Source organism: Bidens hawaiensis, unplaced genomic scaffold, assembly GCF_021521415.1.
Source record: "Bidens hawaiensis isolate Kalapana, Puna unplaced genomic scaffold, B.hawaiensis_p1.1 tig00028465_1, whole genome shotgun sequence".
NCBI lineage: Eukaryota > Viridiplantae > Streptophyta > Magnoliopsida > Asterales > Asteraceae > Bidens > Bidens hawaiensis.
In genome coordinates this window covers 31,171-50,095 of record NW_027494646.1, presented here as the reverse complement: position 1 = coordinate 50,095, position 18,925 = coordinate 31,171, and the positions used below count along the sequence as shown (strand labels likewise).

General features: G+C 34.3%; 1 protein-coding gene and 1 pseudogene across 2 annotated transcripts; one reads left to right on the top strand and one right to left on the bottom strand.

Moving 5' to 3' along the window:
• Window positions 1-954: 954 nt before the first annotated feature.
• On the bottom strand, window positions 955-3,230 carry LOC143577122 (putative WRKY transcription factor 7). The gene is made up of 3 exons (XM_077061049.1): window positions 2,394-3,230; window positions 2,167-2,292; window positions 955-1,329 (listed from the first exon to the last, which is right to left on the bottom strand). The coding sequence occupies exons 1-3, from the start codon at window positions 3,089-3,091 to the stop codon at window positions 1,167-1,169; spliced, it is 987 nt and encodes a 328-aa protein (XP_076917164.1). The 5' UTR covers window positions 3,092-3,230; the 3' UTR covers window positions 955-1,166.
• A 10,963-nt stretch (window positions 3,231-14,193) lies between these two features.
• Window positions 14,194-17,621, top strand: LOC143577121 (putative inactive receptor kinase At5g67200; annotated as a pseudogene). Its single transcript, XR_013143064.1, has 2 exons — window positions 14,194-15,516; window positions 17,062-17,621. The product of XR_013143064.1 is annotated as a putative inactive receptor kinase At5g67200 (transcript).
• The last annotated feature ends 1,304 nt before the right edge of the window (window positions 17,622-18,925 follow it).

Genomic DNA, 18,925 nt, shown 5'->3' with positions numbered 1-18,925 from the left:
TGTCGTTTAGACGACGTATTGATGACTCCGACCAACCATTTTGTGGAGACGTTTGTGGACATGAGAATCAGGATACAATACCATGAGTGTTGGCTAATGATTTGAATTCATGGTTATAAAATTCCATGCCTTAATTACATTGAAACGTTTTAATTTTGTGATTAAACTTGGTATGAATTAATTTGTGAAATTTGGGAAATGTGGTGAATTTGTGTGATATATATTTAAGGTGATAAACCCCATACGAAATGCGTGCAATCATCTATCAAAACTATATAATACTTGTACCCAGACTTACTTAAACCGATGAAGTCTAAATATCACAATGTAACAAATCGAAAGGCGCAAAAGTAACTGATTTCGAATCAGATAAAAAGTAATTGTTTATGTTTTGACAATTAACAAGCATGGCCGATACTAGTTACACTATTTTATTATTGTTACTAGAAATAAAAAATAAAAAAATGAGAACAAGACAAATGCATAATTGGGTGATGGAAGACCCTTGAAGGGTCCTATGTGGCAGGCTCCCTCCACAAAGGTGGACGAACACCATGGCGCCACCAAATGGTCACACGTGAAATGACGAGAATGAGGGTGGTATGCGCATCTTTTGAAGGATGGTAGAGGGCAATCTAATAATTTTTTTTTTCATTTCTTTATATTATTAGACGATATAAGGGTAGAGAATATTGGAAAACGAGGGAAATAATCATTGCAGGGGTTGAGTGGTGAGGTTAAATGATGTAGAAAAAGCTAAGTTGACACTAAGATGACGCATTTGAAAGATGACAAGAATAACATATGACACATAATCTTAGAGTAAAAAATATGTATAATATAAAAGTAAAGTTAAAATGTGTGACTTCTATTAAAAAAAAACAACAAATCAATACCATGATAATATAAATTATAAAAATAAACTAATTTTTTTAGTTATTAAAAACCAAAACTAAACTCGGTTCAATGATCACCCAATCCACAAACTTTTACATCACCTTCCATAAATTTTACATGTGTTTCAATCTTATTTCAAACACCAAACAAAGGGTATTAAGATAATGAAATGCAAGCTTCCTTGTTGACATTTGATCCCTTTTAACAAACATCTCTTCACAACTTAAGGGTTAGAAAATTTTAATCTTTAAACATGTTGACAATAAAATTCAAGAAGATTCAAAAATTATGGTTGCGGGTGAGTCCTTCAAATCAAGGGAATGACTGTGCTCACTTTCATAAGTCACTATAAGCATCGACGGATCGTCTAAAGCTCTTTCAACGTGTTTTCTTGCTGGACACCCTCTGACGCTGCTACACTTGTAATAACCCCTATCATACCAAATAAAATTAATTAAATAAAATTAATTATATTTAATATGGTAAATTAGATTAATCGTAAATAGTGAAATATATTTTAAAATGGAGAATCAAAGTAATCCCATTGTTGTATAGAAAAGTCAGAGTTGACTTTCTATATACCATTGACTTTTTGTCTTTATTTTAATCGGTTGGTGCATAAGTTTTGTACCAAATATTCTTGTGACCGAAGATATATTATTAGACCTTCATATTAAGACTATTTAAATACAAAAAGTTTAAAAGTCCAAGCAACTCGCATTGAAAACCTAATCATTAGTCAAACCTTTTAACTTTTGGGCCGGCTCCATTATCCTAAGTTAATGAAAATAATAGTAAACTAATAACAAAACGATCCCGAGTTGTGACTCGGTGAGTTGGCCAATCAACGAGTGAGAATCACTGAGTTCACGGGTTCATTTACTTGAACCTACCCAACTAACCGAATCAAAGAAAATCGGCCGGTTTTAAATAAATGTGGCCCTACTCACGATTCGGCTTTAACTATTTACTGCTTTTGGAACTCATAAATGGTCATGCAAAGTAAATTGTACGTTTGAAAAACGGTATTGTTTACTAATTACTACTTGAAACTGAAAACCTCCCATTATATTATGTTTATTTATTATATTTATTTTTACTCTTTTTCATTTTAGTAATAAAAAGTTACGACGTCTAAACCGCTAAAACCAAATCGTCAAGCGATTAACTTATAGTTTTCTAAAACCCTAACTTCCGTTTTATAAATAATTTCGTTAAAACCAATCAGACTTTAAACAACCCTAGCATAAACTAGCAACAAGGCATTACCTCGGATGTGGCGAGCCTTTGATCGGCTTTTGACCGTACTTCCTCCAGGAATAATCGTCCGGTGGTATATCCGCCATTTTCAGGCTTATCGCCGGCACTCTCACAACCCTCTTCATCCTTGTTTTCCTAAAAATAACAAAATTAAAAATTGTAAATAATTAAATCCCCATTATATATAATAATAATAATAATAATAATAATAATATGGCCGGATCGGAGTACCGTACCGTTTTTTAGAACAATGGCAACGGCCGGAAGAACTGGTGCACTTCGTATGAGAATCATTAACGGAATCACACTTCCGTTTAAACGATGACGTCGACAGAAGAGGGTTTCCAGCAGAAGAAACCTGAGAAAGATTCGTGATCTGAAACCCAGAAGACATCGACGCCTGTAAACCATCGGTATCTCCGGTCAACGACGACATAAACGAAGTCGCCGGAGATGCCACAGCCACGGCAGCTCCAGCAAAACTTATAGTAGTCGCCGGAGCTGACGTCATCCTGTTCTGAACCGGCACCGGAGAAGACACTTTTTCTGCCACCACCGTCGCCGGAGCTGTTACCGGCGCCTGTGCCGGCAACTTCGCCGGAGTAATTATCGGTTTTTTTTGTATTGGTGGATTTGAAGCTGAAACGGGTCCTCGCCGGAATCTGGCGTGGCCGGTGGAAGTCCGGTCGAGGAGTGAGATGAATTTTTTGAATTTGCTGACGGCGTTATCAGCGACGGCGACGTAATCGGTGGCGGTGGAATACGACGGTGTACGGTGGGGATGGGTGGAGAGTAAGGTGACTAGTTTCTCCAGGCTCTGGAGGCCGGCAGCGGCGGCGTCACGGACGGCGATGTCTTCCATATTATTATAATTATAAACGCCGGTGCCGGAGTTTGGGTATGAATTCATGAGCTCAACATCAACATGAGCCATTGAATAATAATAAGCAGAGAATAAATGATGGGTTAAATTTGAATAAAGTCAAACAGTTGATGCGGTGGGTGTTGTGTTGTCTTGTGAAATGACGGATTTGTCCCTGTACGACTATTTTGTGGTCAAAGGGTTGGACCAATGGTGGGATTACTTGTGTAAAATGACAGAGGTGTGGGCCAGGGTTTTATGTTTTAAAGGAGAAGACTGCAGGAACGGTCATGATTGAATAAGAAAGTCAAACACCGTGTCGCCATCGTTGGATTTATTTAAATAATTTCCTTTTTAGATGCCAGATTTAATAAAGAAAGACAAACGAACTAAGCAATAAATCAATGGAGGTAGTTCTGTAAATGAACCGAACGTTCAGTGAATTGTTTTTGAATTATTCGGTGGAAAATTCGTTTATGTTCGTTTATTTAATAAACGAACGAACATGAAGACAAAATTTGTGTTCGTTTAATTAAATGAACGAACATAAACACATGTTCCATTCGTTCGTTTATGTTCATGAACGCTCGTTTATGTTCGTTTATGTATTAATAGATTATAATTTAAGTATTATCTGGATATATCATCTGCTTAAAAGTTTTATATTGGTTAATTGGTGGTCATTTATGTGTTTTCAGATTTAAATTTGTTTGTGTTCAATCACATTGGTTCATATATATTTATTAATGTTCGTTTATCTTTGTTTAGTTATGTTTGTTTATATTTTAAACAAACGAACATAAACGAACACAAATGTCCATTTTTAAATAAACGCACATGAACATGAATATTTGTTCGATTAATTATAAAGTTAAATGAACGAAAATGAATATGTCCTTGTTCGTGTTCATTCGATTCATTTAAGGTCTTTCAATATTCACATGATGAATACATCAATCTTATTCTCTAGCCTCTATCGATTTTATTTGTGTTCGTGAACCGTTCGTGAACACGTTAATTTTCTTAATGAACGAACACGAACATAAAATCTCGTTCGGTAAGTGTTCGTGAACACAATATTTTCTTAACGAACGAACATGAACAAGGCCTTGTTCGTGTTCGATCGGTTCGTCTACAGCCCTAAATGGAGGACAAGAGAAAGATCGAAGTAAGCTACAAACTAGTAACAAACATCACTTGCAAACTTAAATTGTAAAAAAGGTTAAAATTGCATCACGATTCTTAGTCACTATCTACTATCGGTTGTATAATGACTCCCTTTCATTCCCCACATGTTTTAGCATATATTCTAGGATCTATTATGTTGAACTGAAACCACTTTTAGTCGGCCTATTCATATACGGCATAATAATCATCGCAAGTAATATTGTAGAAGCAATCAGCCAAGATATGAGACAATGTTCTCGAAAATTTCCCACATAAACCACATGTTAAGTATGCCATGGTTAAATTTTGGATGCTAATGTCAAACGTTTCGTAATATGATTCAATAAAGCCTTCCAAATGAAGCAATTCACTTTGATCCGGATACATTTATTTCAATAATCAACATTATTACAAATTTGGTTTCAGTTCGTAAATACAATATCGATAACCTTACTTCTATTGAATATGACCCGTTTGGTTTTACTATGAAAGATTTTTCTAGTGAAGCTTACCTTTCTCGTCTCAATAACACGGGAAACTCAAACCCTGCACCTTTAAAACACATATGCATTTATCACAACCACTGACCATTGACACAGTCCACTTGAACACAAGGAAAACTATTTGATAATAAAAAGTCTTATTCAACACTTGGAATGCTATAATGGTAATACACGCTCTTAACTTTACACTTAAACTATACGAAGTATCTTTTTTGGCAACCATGCAATTTGAACCCCTCACAATTTGAAAACACAAATCTTTAAGCCTTGTTATTGGTTCATAATTGTTATATAATATCAGAATTTTTTAATTCAGATTTTAAGTATTTAATGAACATAAAATTATTTTTGTTAAATTTTTATTTCGATCGTTGATACCAACAAGCAAGAAATGAAAAACAAAACATTAGAATATTAGATAATTTTTACTTACGCAATATTTTAAGTTGGACAATGCATGTGTTAAATGCGCATGATTACAAAGTAGTTTTTAAGAGCATTCACGCTGAGTCTCAAATTATATCTGTATCACTATAATTAAAGTAAAAAACATGATTCTTTTAATATTTTGTTTATTTTTCAAAAACCTTCCATGCTCAATTCTCTATCTAACACTTATTTTAGTATTTTCATCATTTATACACTCACAATAAAAAATAGACAGATGGACATGAGCCTCTAAATATTGAAGTGTACTTTAGTTTTATATAAATTTTTCTTTATAGAAAATCTAATGTAATAGTGTTTTAATTGTTTTATTTTTTCCTCTGTATTATGTAGAGTGATGTATATATGGATTCTAATGTGAATTCTTTAACAAGATTTAAGTAACAAAAGTTATACAACAAATCTGTCAAGTTATCTAAAGTTCAAAGGTGGAAATCTAATCTAACTATACTAATAAAAGAAAGAGTTAATGGCCATTTTCGTCCCTGTGGTTTACTACTTTCATCACTTCAGTCCAAAATTTTTAATTTTGTCAATTTAGTCCTCATAGTTTTAAATATTAGCCAATTACGTCCCATCCGTCTAACGGCATCCAGCTATGCCGTTAGTTTAAGGGTATTTTTGTCTTTCTCCTTTTAATTTTGAGTTAATGGTCATTTTAGTCCCTGTGGTTTGATATCTTTGCCAATTCAGTCCAAAGTTTAAAAATTTGTCAATTTAATGTTCAGTTTAATTCAGTTTTTTTTTTATTTTTTATGTTTTTTGTTTATAACCCTGAAGAGCATAATTCAAGCCCAAAACCATCGAGCAACCTCAAATAATGGTATGCATTTACTCTGTTGACAACAGTAATCATACCCCCCCCCTTATATTTAGTTTCTAGACATTTCCTAAAATCTTCTCCATGGTGGAATTTAATGGTAAAGTGGTCAAGGTAATTCCCTGAAACCGAATTATACAGAAAAAACTAAAAATTGTTTTGTTGATTAATGTATAATAGTTGATTACGACCCAGATTTTCGTTATGATATGTTAATCTTTAAACCCTAAATATTATGCATTCATCAAAGAAACGATTTTTAGTTTTTTCCGTACAATTTGGTTTCACAGAATTGCTTTGACCACTTTACCATTGAATTCCACCATGGGGGAGAGTTTAGGAACCGTCTAGAAACTAAATACGAGATTAGGGGGTATGATTACTGTTGTCGACAGAGTAAATGCAGACTTGTTTTGGGCTTGGATAATGCTCTCTAGGGTTATAGAAAAAAAATTGACTTAAATTGACAAAATTTCAAACTTTGGACTGAATTGGCAAAAGTATCAAACCACAGGGACGAAAATGACCAATAACTCAAAATAAAAAGGAGAAAGACAAAAATACCCTTGAACTAACGGCATAGCTGGATGCCGTTAGACGGATAGGACGTAATTGGCTAATATTTAAAACTATGAGGACTAAATTAACAAAAATACAAATTTTGGACTGAAGTGGCGAAAGTAGCAAACCACAGGGACGAAAATGGCTATTAACTCTAAAAGAAAATAATGAGGATGATGTGGCAATCCTACATTCATTCTTGGCATAATCTCTCTTCTCATTCATCATACCTATCAATGAGTTATGGAGCAAACCATATTGGCAAATTAGTTATAATTTCCTTTCTAATTCTCTAATCTTTCATCTCATTCACCTAACTATCCATTGGTCATGGGTCAAAATAATTTTGTCAAATGGGTTATAATTTAATTTCTAATTCTCTAATTTCACATCTTATTTATCATACCTATCCGTGGGTCATGTGACAAACAATTTTGAGAAATAGGTTATAATTTCTCTTCTGATTTTTTAATCTCTCATCTCATTGTCATAGTTATCCACGGGTAATTGGTCAAAACAATTTTTGCAAATGTTGTATATAGAAAAATCGAATTTGTAAATTTGAGATTTTATACTTCTTATTGTTTGTACTATATATTTTATCTTCTTTTATCTATAATTTTGTTCATTCTTTCAAATAGTGGATCTTTTTATCTTTATTATTTTACAAATCCCGTGTAATACACGGGTTCAAAAGCTAGTGAACATATATTAGTTAATATAGACAAATCAATCCAAGTATAAACGTAACGAAGAAGAAGAAAATACCAAATCCCTTTGACCACATTAAAACGTATTACTTAGGCATATGACTAATCCGTAGATTTCAAAGTCACACGAGACTAGTAGAAACAACCTTTTAAAATAAAATTATTAGTAAATAATGGGCCCTTGAAATTGGCTCAGACTCGACTCATTTGTCTCAAGTTCAATTACTAATAAACCTGTTTACCGTTTTCAAGTCGGTTTCAACTTATACTTAAGTGGCATACCAAGTTATAAATTTATAGAGAAGAGTTATGGTTTGTTGTTTTGAACCGTAACCCGGACTATTTTGAACCAAAATATTAGGCATGACAAATTGGGCGGGTTGGGTTTTGGTTTAAAACAGGGTCAATCAAAACAGGTTCTAAGCACAACAAGTTTAGGTTAAAAACAAGTTTTAAGCAAAACAAGTTCATGCTGAGGAAAAAATAAACTATGTATTAGGTCAAAACGGTTTTGACCAAATTGGAGTCGGGTCGATGGGGGTGACTTGATTCGTTTTAGAAAAATATTCAAAAATAGTTTTTTTAATTAAATTATTAAACAAACAATTCAAACAAAATTACCTCCATCACCCTATCCTACACACACACACACCAAAACCACCTTGAAACAGGCCTTCGTTCATTATTTGTTTAGCACCAACAATTCTTACAAAATTACCTCTACCACCTATTCAATACGGGTTTTAACGTTTAAGCCTTTTCGTAATTCCTTTATACATAATTAATTGCCTTTTAAATATGCAAGTAAACATAAGAATAAAACAAATATATTTTAAATTTTTTTAGAAACTAAAAATTACACTTATAAAGTTTTAATCTGTACATCTAATTATCTAAATGATCTAACGTCTAAGATGATTAGTCGATTTAACTTAGATAACTTTATATGTTTTTATAATCATAATGCACCGGACGTATATAATGGGCTACAGATCCTGTTAGAGTTATGCTACTACGAGTCTACAAGTACTACACTACTACCCATATGAAGCAGCCCAGTATTCTGTATTTCTGTACATGTACTGATGTACTATTGTACTTGATCTCCTGCCCATAAAACTCAAAATCAATAAAACTAGCCCAACTAAATAAGCCCAAAAATCTAAATCCTAACAGAATCAACTGAGTTAAATACTTGAATTACCCCAAGTTCCAACTAACAGGGTTATAGTTTCTTGAGTTTTTTTTTTTTTGAGTAATTGTAAACATAATCACTATGGAAACCCGGAAGCGCTTTAAGCCATATTGGCAGAGGGGCACGCTTGGATGGTGGTGGCGCCCTCTACGTTAATCCACAACAGGCGGTCCTGTTTATATTTTCTAAACCGGTCTAGATGCATGTAAAATTATAACCACACCAATACCAAATTATCAAAATCCGATAACCAGTCTCAAATATGAAATAACCATAATTTGAGAACCAATCCAAATCCTAAAACCAAACCAAAACTTTTTTTTAGCAAGTCTTAAATTACTTTCTACTACAGCTGATCAAAATTGATGAGTCTATCGTTGATGTATTATTATTTTCAGGTGGTGATTTTACCAACTTAAACAAGCAATTAAACAATGAAATAAATGTACTAGATATATATATTTCAATATGGTGAAATCAGTATTAAATAATGATATCAACCATGTTGTTTGAACTTTGAAGCTTTCATCCTGATTATGTTAAGAGGGTGTTCAGTGTTGCATATATCTTTTGATAAGGTCAGCTTATAATGGTGTTTCAAGAATGAATGTGATCACTCCACATGATACATATATCAATAATGACTCTCCCCTCCGTCTCTATGCGGCATTAACTCTTTACTTCTCTTGTTATTACAACGTACACTTTATACCGTATTAAATTGAGAATCGGTGTAGCAACACATGGCGATCCCCCTCCTTTACCCCTTTGTGGTGGTTCGTGAAACCTGTTCGTTGGTCTATTGCTTTTAGATACCCAAATCTATTAGAGGAGCAGATTTAATTTCAAGGACAAGAATTGTTTCTAACTTTCTATTACACCAGTTGGCACGACCAATGGGCCCCGGTTTAACCGAAAATACTAGAGCATCCACGTCCATTCTGAATTTGACTAGTGAATCTTCAAACAATAGTGTACTATCAAAACCTTAGAAGAGTAATCGCCAATGCTAAAAGAATTTTGTCAAGGGAATGATAATCACTAGTGAAGTCACATAAGGGGACACCCTAACATGAGCCACCTTGCTAAAAACACTTACATTTGGAGTAAACATCTTCTTTCTTAGCTTCAAGCCTTGATTATGAACCTTCCAAAACGAAACAATCTAAACATAACTATTAATCGTGAAGCTACAAGAACTAGCACCAGAGGGTACTAGCTTCAAGTGACCGTGCTGAAATGACAACTATCCAAATGACAGAACTTGAAAACCTGCAAAAATAAAACACCATCCTCGGACGTGAGAATAATCAATTGTGTTTTGAGAGTATTAATGAGAGTACACGAGATTTATAGAGTAGATTGCTAATTACCTCACTTTAGTTGCATGCATGAGTATTATGTCTTTTTTATGTTAGAACGGACCATTTGTGTTCCCCTTCCAGAAAAATGATATGTTGGGCATATAGGTCCCACTCCGATATTTTGTTTGTATCATTGGTGATCATAAGTCACGCCTAGGGGTGGCAATCTTGACTCAAACCCTTTCAAATGAGTCAATTTAAGTTGTTTTAAAAGTTAAATGAGTTGGTTTGGGTAAAAGGTTTTAACTAAATGGGATAAAATGAGGCATTTGAAATTCCATTATTTTATTTTCGGGTCAAAATGGGTCGACAAGTTCAAAGAAATGGGTCGATGTGGGTTAGTGTCCTAAGAAAATATGACAGGTTTAGGATCGAAACGGGTTTTCGTACAAGACAAGTTTCGGCACGAAACGGGTTTCGAATTGGAACAGGTTCGGTTCAGGTTTCAAGCCAACACGAGTTTTCACCCGTGACGTATTGGGTTTTGGTTTCTTTTGTTTCTCTCTGGTCGATTCCGGACTCGTTTTTGTTCATATTTTCAGTTTTGTTTTTGTTCGGTTTGAATTCATTTAGTTTCGTTTTTCGATTTCGATTGATGTGGTCCGGTTTTGGCTTTTTGTTTCTTTGTTTCATTTTCGTTGATTCTTTCGGTTTAGGTTCGATTCTAGGCGGGTTTTTTTTATGGAACGAGGACAACGTATAAAACATTTTAGTGTTTTTACTTTTTTTGTTTATGTTTTATATTTTGAGTTATAATTTTTTTATTATTATTTTTGAATATTTTTTTGAGGTGTTTTAATCTTAATAGAAAACCCCTAAAAAATCAAAAAATAATAAAAAAAAATCATAACTTAAAATATAAATAAAAAACGAAAACTCTAAAAAAACTAAAATATTTTCGCTATAATTCTCATTTACAAAAAAAAAAAAAAAAAAAAAAACTCAACCCGGTTCGACCCTAACCTATTTGGACCCAAACCAAAACAACCATTTTTTTAATTGACCCGTTTTGACCCAAACTCATTTTGACTCGTACTCATTTTGACTCATGACTCATTTCAACCCATGACTCGTTCGACCCAACCCAACCCATTTGCCACCTCTAGTCACGCCTTACACGTAGTTTACTCATCCTAGATGGGACGTAACCTCTCAAATTTGGTAAGAGTTAAACTATTAGGCCGCCTTAAGAATATGCTTAAAAGAGTAATTTAACCAGGAAAGATGTATGTGTGTTACTAAAATGCTTAACAGGTTCAATATTGAAAAAAAAAAAAGGGCTCTAGATGGAGCATGAATGTTTCAAAATTTGGACCATGAGTCAACTGCCAGTCTATTGACCACATTTTTTTTTACAATTTCCAAGTATTTAAAGCACCCATACTTGAACCAATCTCTTGCAAACATATTAGACGAATAAAAGAAGGGATTGTAATTTGTAAATTGCGAATTTGGATTTTGACTTTCGAGATAACAAAGAAAAAACTGGTTATACAGATTATGGAATACGGACCATTATATAACCATGCTATGATACTCATCGTTTAAACAGATTTACATGGTAACATATTAACTTATTAAATGCGAGCTTTGAAATATGACTAACACTATTGTAAGGGGGGCTCGAACTTAGGTGAGGTGTGATTGAATCGAGGGACAGCCCTTAATGAACCCCTTGACAACTAGTTATGCTAAAGCCTTATAAAAAATAAACCATACGTAACTTGTATGATTATAAGTGTCTCGACTAAAGTTGAATAGTTAATATAACGTTCATCGTTTCATCCACCGTTTGTCACGACAAGATAAATACATTATACAAATTTATACGCCTTTATAATTAAAATAACTAAAAGACATCTATACAACATTCCATTTTATGAGCCGATTGGTGTATGCCATCTATTTAGTTTACAAGTGTTTTACAAGCTTATATTGTTTTATTTTCTTCCTTCATAGTATTATAAGAAGTACAAAATAGGTCTTAAGTTTTACTTTTAATTATAATAAATCTTATAATTTAAAAATTATTTAGCTATTATTATATTAATTCAAACTCGCTTGAAATAATGCTTTTTACTATTTCGACTAGGTTATTATTTTCTACAATAATGTTTTACATTTCCAACTACATATTGCGTATTTAAACGTTTTTACGTCTATTTTTTTCTCCAGTTTTAACATTTCTACTGAAACGTACCGATCCTAAAATTAAACCATTTTAAACCAGTTGTATGTAAGTTGTACAAGTTGATGCCTAGTTGCCTACTCATCATAACCAAAATCATGAAAACCAACCTGATTAAGTTGCCTAGTTTACTAGTAAAAGAAAATCTGAGAGGACACGTGTGAGTGTAATATCACATTATTGACTTCTTTTCCTGCTCAAAACGCAATGCTGTCCAACTAGAAAGACTTTGGGCCGGATCAAACAAAGTGTTTTGTTTTGTAATAATACCTGCCGACATTCACGAATCACATCCTAAATTTTTTATCTCAAACCCTAATTGCTTACAATTCCTCCTAGATCAATATTTGTTGTGAAATATTTCTTGATCTCATTCCTTCCTCATCTCAATTATTCTTCAATCACGGTAAATAATATGGTACATGACTATAATATGAGATTTTATAAGCATTCTACGTCTCCTTTGTTGGATAATTTCTTAACTTTGCTATTTGTGATCTTAATTAACTTTTATGTTAGCAGGGTTTCTTATACGATAGTCAAACGACTGTAATGTAAATAGCGTTTTCTTCAACTGTATTTAATTAATTCATGGCGTTCGTTATAAGTCGAATGCGCTGTGTATGTAATATTCATTGACGACAAGCTAAATATTGTTTTTTTTTTCATTTATTTATCCATCAACGATTATTACTTATTGATATTTTAAATCGATCTTCATTATTCATCCTTAACTATTGATTGATGTTGATATTGAATGCATGAATAGTCCACATCAGGTAATCATATCTAATATAATGTGTGCTGGAAACTTACAATATTCTCATCTTTAAATGTGTGCATTTAGTTCATCTCTAGCTTCATTCACCCTTTAAAATTTGTTTTTGTTGTATTATGGTGTCTGCAACTTCTTGAATCTGAATTTGAAGAACGGATTATAGCGTGAGTTGGGAAATAACCCGATTCAAATTGAACTTATAAAATTGTTTGTTAATTTAACACATCTATTTTTTAGAAAACTTTGTTTTCCTTTTGAAAATGATGATGAAATCTTAGACATGGCTAGATTGAAGCTAATTGTTTTTTGTCTATAAAAAATCTCATACATCTGAAGCAATTTTTAGAATTTCTATTTATATATGTGTTGGTTTAACTAAGATGGAAACACTATGATACTTGCTGGTTTTGATGGTGAATGCTTAAGGCTCTTTATTAAATTATGTATATATCATCATGTTTTTTTTTGTGAAGCGGCTATTTATATCACCTTCGTTCAGCAGGGGGAACTTTGATTTAAGGGTTTTAGCCTGAAGGTATTAATTGTAATTTAACTGTATCCTAATTTAATGTGATAATAGTTTATTTGCTGAAACCTAAGGTCTTTAGGAACTAATTTTGGCTTCGTGATTAGCATGAATAGTGAATATGCTTTAACTTTAGGTTTTTAGACCTTAATTATGGATTTTTGAGTTGATCAAAACTGATGTTAGCAGTACAACACTCCTTCAAAGGAGTTGTAATTGCTCAATTGCAATTTAAAATGCATGAACTAATAAACTAGACGGTCTAGACCATACAGTGAACTATGACCAATATAACAATTATATTATTATTATTATTAATCATTTTCTTGGCAAAAAAAAAAGAAGATGATGATGATGATGATATTGACAGCAGACAAGTGTGGGAGAAAATCAGTGAGATTGAAGTACCTACAAGATCTGGTACCAAGCTGCAACAAGATAAAGGGAAGCTAGAATGCTTGATGAAATAATCAACTATATATGTTCAAAAATAGGTAGAGGTATTTAATAGTTTAAGCAATCTGTTAATGATGCTATATATCTTTTTATATTGAGAAAAAGTACCAAAATAGTCATTGTTACTTTTTATCTATATATTTTTATAACTTAGTGATATTAATTTGACGGTTTGAATCATTTTCATTATTTACGGGCTCTAAAACTAGTTATTTATAATAAACAAAAATAATAATAATAATAATAATAATAATTAAAGTGAAATGTTTTTGGAGCCAAAAAAGGGTTGGCTTCCACCCCCCACCTCTCTTTCTTTTGAAAACCTTCCTTCCACGTGATTCTGACTTATTATTATTATTATTATTATTATTATCTCTTCTCTTTTGCAGTACCCACACATCTCCCAATCTTCATGCTTAGTCCCATCCTCAACCACCTTTCATTTCTTCTAACTTCAAAATGAAACCAACCTTCTTCATCCACAATGTAGTTTTCCTCATCCTCATCTTCTTCTACATTTCAACATTATCCACACAAAACGACGCCGTATCACTCTTATCCTTCAAATCCACATAACAAGCTTAAATACACCACCACCAACACATCCACTCTCTGCAACTATACAATGCTGCATCAACGGCAACATAATTCGACTCGTCATCGAGAGCATAAACCTCTCCGGTGTATTCCCACCCAACACATTGACTCGGATAGACCAGCTACGAGTCCTGAATCTCCGAAACAACTCACTCACCGGACCGATTCCAAATCTCGCCGGACTCGGTAACCTAAAAGCATTATATCTCGACCATAACTACTTCACCGGCGTAATTCCGCCGTCTCTATTGGTTCTATCCACCGTCTCCTGACGCTAGATCTTTCGCATAACAAACTATCCGGTCCGATTCCGGTTGAGTTGAGTAGCCTAGACCGGTTGAACTGTCTTCGACTCAATTCAAACCGGTTCAATTCCGCCGTTTAATCAGTCATCGCTTCAGATCTTCAACGTTTCGGTTAATTTTCTCATCGGCCCTGTTCCGGTTACTCGTACTCTCGCTCGATTCGGTCCGGATTCGTTTTCGAAAAACCCTAGGCTTTGCGGCGAGATTGTTCGTTCGAAATGTGGTAATGTGAATCTATCTGTTAGTACTAAAAATTCAACTAAACAACTGACTGAAGGTTTTGCGAATTCGAAGTCGGTTAAACATAAACGAATTGGATTGATAGTAGGCGTCTTAGCTGGTTTGTTAATACTAGTAATTACTTCTGTTCTATGTGTAATAATATTAATTAAGAGTTCTAATAAGAAGAGGAAAACTGAGGTTGATTCCACGCGTGAGATGATGGAGCTGGCTGAAGCGGCGGATGCGGCTGCTGAAGTGATACGGATGCAAGAGGCGAATGAATTGGAACAGAAAGTGAACAAGCTGCATCAAGGAATAGCGGCGAAAAAGAGTGGTAATCTGGTGTTTTACGCGGCCGAAAATGAGGTGTATACAGTGGAGCAGTTGATGAGGGCGTCAGCGGAGGCGTTAGGGAGTGGAAGTGTGGGGACTACGTATAAGGCGTTGGTGGATAACCGCGTGGTGGTTTGTGTGAAGAGGTTGGATACCTCGAGGTTGATCGGGGTGACGAGTGAGGAGTTTGAGAGGCGGATGGCGGTTTTGGGCGGGGTGTGCCACGCGAATGTGGTGTCGCTCCGGGCGTATTTTCAGACGGAGGAGGAGAAGCTTTTGGTTTATGATTATCAGCCTAATGGCAGCCTGTTCTCCCTCATTCACGGTAGTGTGCCCCATCTTAATTGTTATGTTTAGTCTCTTATTACAAGGCATAGTTGAAAGTAAAAGCTAATTAATTAGAATAGTTACACATAAAAACTAATTAAATCATGCCACTTAGACTAAGATCATGTGTAGTGGTGGGGAAAACGCCTCTCACCTTCTTCTTTATTGGTCGGTTTCATTCTTGGCCTCATAATTTTCTTCATTCAACATTGTGTACAAAACGTTAAAAGAGTTTTTGATGGTCAAAACGCCCTGGGATCGGTGTTACGAACGTTTTTTTTTGGGGGTGGGGGGTCTTTAAAATTAAAACACGGCTCAAGGGATTTCACGAGATATGAGAGTCTAATCCGTTAGTGATTGGTGACACTTGTACTTCCTTGTTTGGTGGAAATTATTCCAATTAATAAATGAGTAATAGTCAAACAACTATTCTCATTAGAGGTGTTCAACAAATCGAATTTCGAATTATTTGAATTTTTTCGAATCTAATTATTCGAATTTTGAAATTATGAAGCTGGATATTCGATTCGAATTCAGAAAAGCTAATTTGAAATTCGATTTGATTCGAGAATGAAGTTCGAAATTGAATAGATTCGAATTCAGTTAAAAAAATCTATGTCAGTTTTAAAATCACTACAAATTTGAGTTTTTTAACAATAAAAAGTACAAGCACATAAGATAAATAAATCATTTAAAGTTATCACATCTTAAATATATAAAGGGCAATTTCTAATTACATTAATTATTAACCAAAGTGATGAGCTTTTTATTTTTAATCTTTATAACTCAAAAGATGTATGTGGTTTATATTTTCATAAGTATGTGTATATTTAACAAAAATAAAATATATAATTTGAATTTGAATTTCGAATCGAATCAAATTGAAAATCATAAATTCATATTCGATTCGGATTTCGATTTCTAAAATCGAATTAGAACCGAATCGAATTAAAAGGATTGAAAATAGAATTTGAACCTTCAAATTGATTGCAAGTCGAATCGAATTTTGATTCGAGTCTGATTCGAATACTGTACACCCTTAGTTCTCAATATCTCAAAAGGAAGTTTATTTGGTAGCATCTTCAAGGGTTTGCATGAAACTGTAAAAACTAACAGTCTTCTTATATATTTTTGTAAAAACCGAATTTTCGGCATGGTTTCAGTTTTGTGTGTAGTTTAAACGGAACCAAACTTATAAAATTTCATTCTTTATTGTGTTTTAAGCAACTTATAAAAATTTATTAAATAGCTCGATCCAAATATTTTAAGCCAAATGTGTCATACTTGGGGAGTAGTAAATTAATTATTAATTAACAAAAGGATTTAGGCTTGTAATCTTTTTTCTTTTGTTATTTTTCTTTCGGGAGCCTAAAATTTTCAATCGTAATTGGCAAAATCGAAAAACTGAAAATTGAACCAAACTGAAAAAAAACCGAAAAACACCACGACCTAAACTGACCCATTGATCACATTGTCATCGCGAATATTTTCATGATTTTCCAATTTTCCTTATAATAAGTCGCATAATATGGTTAATTTGTAGGTTCAAAATCCACAATGGCTAAGCAGCTACACTGGACATCATGCCTAAAAATAGCCGAAGACGTAGCACAAGGACTCTCGTACCTCCACGAAACATGCAACCTCGTACACGGCAATCTAAAATCATCCAACGTCCTTCTCGGCTCCGATTTCGAAGCCCGCATATCCGACTACTGCCTCTCCACCCTCTTCAACCCCCTCCCAGCCTCCAAACCACCAGAAAGCGAAAACTCAAATCTCCACAAACCGACTACAAACTCTGATGTTTACTCATTCGGGGTTGTATTGCTTGAACTGTTAACGGGGAAGAGCGCGGTTGAGCATCCGGATTTGGGTGCTGGGGAGGTGGTGAGATGGGTAAAGGCGAGTAGGGAGAAGGGTGGTGATGGGGTGAATGTGGAGGAGAGGCGGTTGGAAATGATGACTGAGGTGGCGGTGGCGTGTCGGGTGAGGTCTCCTGAGATGAGACCTGCTATGTGGCAGGTGGTAAAGATGTTGCAGGAGATTAAAGAAGCTGCTGTAATGGAGGACTGTAGCACACAAAAGTGATGAATATGTTAGTAGAGTTGTAATTGGAATTAGTTATCCACTTTGTTTTTTAATTTTTATACATAGTGGTGTCTTAAGTAGAACTGCACATCGAGGAAATGTAGGCTCAAAAAGTAATTGTGGCCCACCCCAGTGGTGGATTCAGGATTTTTTTTCCAATGGGTTTACTGTTTTTAAATGCTATAACTTTATACGATCGGCCATAAAAATTTCGGGACGATTTGAAGGTTTAGGTCGGTTCAACGGTTCGGGTCGGGTAAGGCCGTAAAGTTCATTACATATCATAAATACGATAAATTAACAAAAAACAAACATCGTCATAGAAATGATAACATACATAATGCCTACAAATCAAATTTAAACATCACTAATTTTCTAATTCAATTAACAAACTTCAACATAATCATTTAACAAACTTCAACATAACCATTCTTTCTAATTGTAATTTTAGTAAACAAAAAAGAATAATTGAAGCAAAACATCAAAACTTACCTTACTGTGAAGACCGGAGTGAAGGAGAAATGGAGACTAGGGATGGAGAAGAAGGCCGAGGACGGTGTGGCGGAAAGAGAAACGACCGGCGGTGGTGGAGTTAGGGTTTGACCTGTGCTGTGGTGGGGAAGCTAAGTTTTGTGTTAGTGCTGATGAGTTAAAAAAAAATAAATAACCTAACTTGCTGGATAAAAAAAAGGAAAAAACTGGAAATAAAAAAGAATAAGGCGCTGAGGATGAGAATCAAACCCGAGTGGACAAGAGGGTAGGCATGATTAAAGGGAGGAGTATTACCATCAGACCAGAGTTTCAGATTGTGTATGGGTTTTCACTCTCAAAATATATATGGGTTCACTCACATAAATTATACCTATATTTTATATAAATTTCGAAACTCAAGTGAGTTCCCGTGAACCCGTATATGACTATATAGATCCGTCCCTGGCCCACCCCATCTTAAAAAGTAGGCTAGTGAGACGCCTCATCTCATCTAGAAAATCTTTGGGTTTGGTTTGGTACGGACGGTCTAATCTTATTCAACTTTTGCATAATTTGCATAATTATAGTTTAGGCCCTGTACTTAAAGTTTGGATAATGACCAAATGGTCCTTCAACTTTGAAAGTTGGAAATTATGCCACATAAGTTTTCGGGTTGTTACATTTGTGTTTAATGGAAAACCGCCGGGGGGGAGGGGGGGGGGGTATCGGCGTTAGGAGTAGAAGTGCGATAAGCAGTTGGGGTCTTGAGAGAAGGTTGTTGGTTCCAAGTTCCAACCATAATCTATTTCAAAGCTGTTAAACATTAAGATCGTTTGTATCAAATC

Bases quoted from the DNA above. Each gene is read 5' to 3' on its own strand.
- LOC143577122 (XM_077061049.1), bottom strand. From the start codon at position 3,091: ATGGCTCATGTTGATGTTGAGCTCATGAATTCATACCCAAACTCCGGC. The intron at 2,293-2,393 runs GTACGGTACTCC...TGTTATTTTTAG, and splicing joins TGCCATTGTTCTAAAAAACG to GAAAACAAGGATGAAGAGGG. The intron at 1,330-2,166 runs GTAATGCCTTGT...TTGGTATGATAG, and splicing joins AAAGGCTCGCCACATCCGAG to GGGTTATTACAAGTGTAGCA.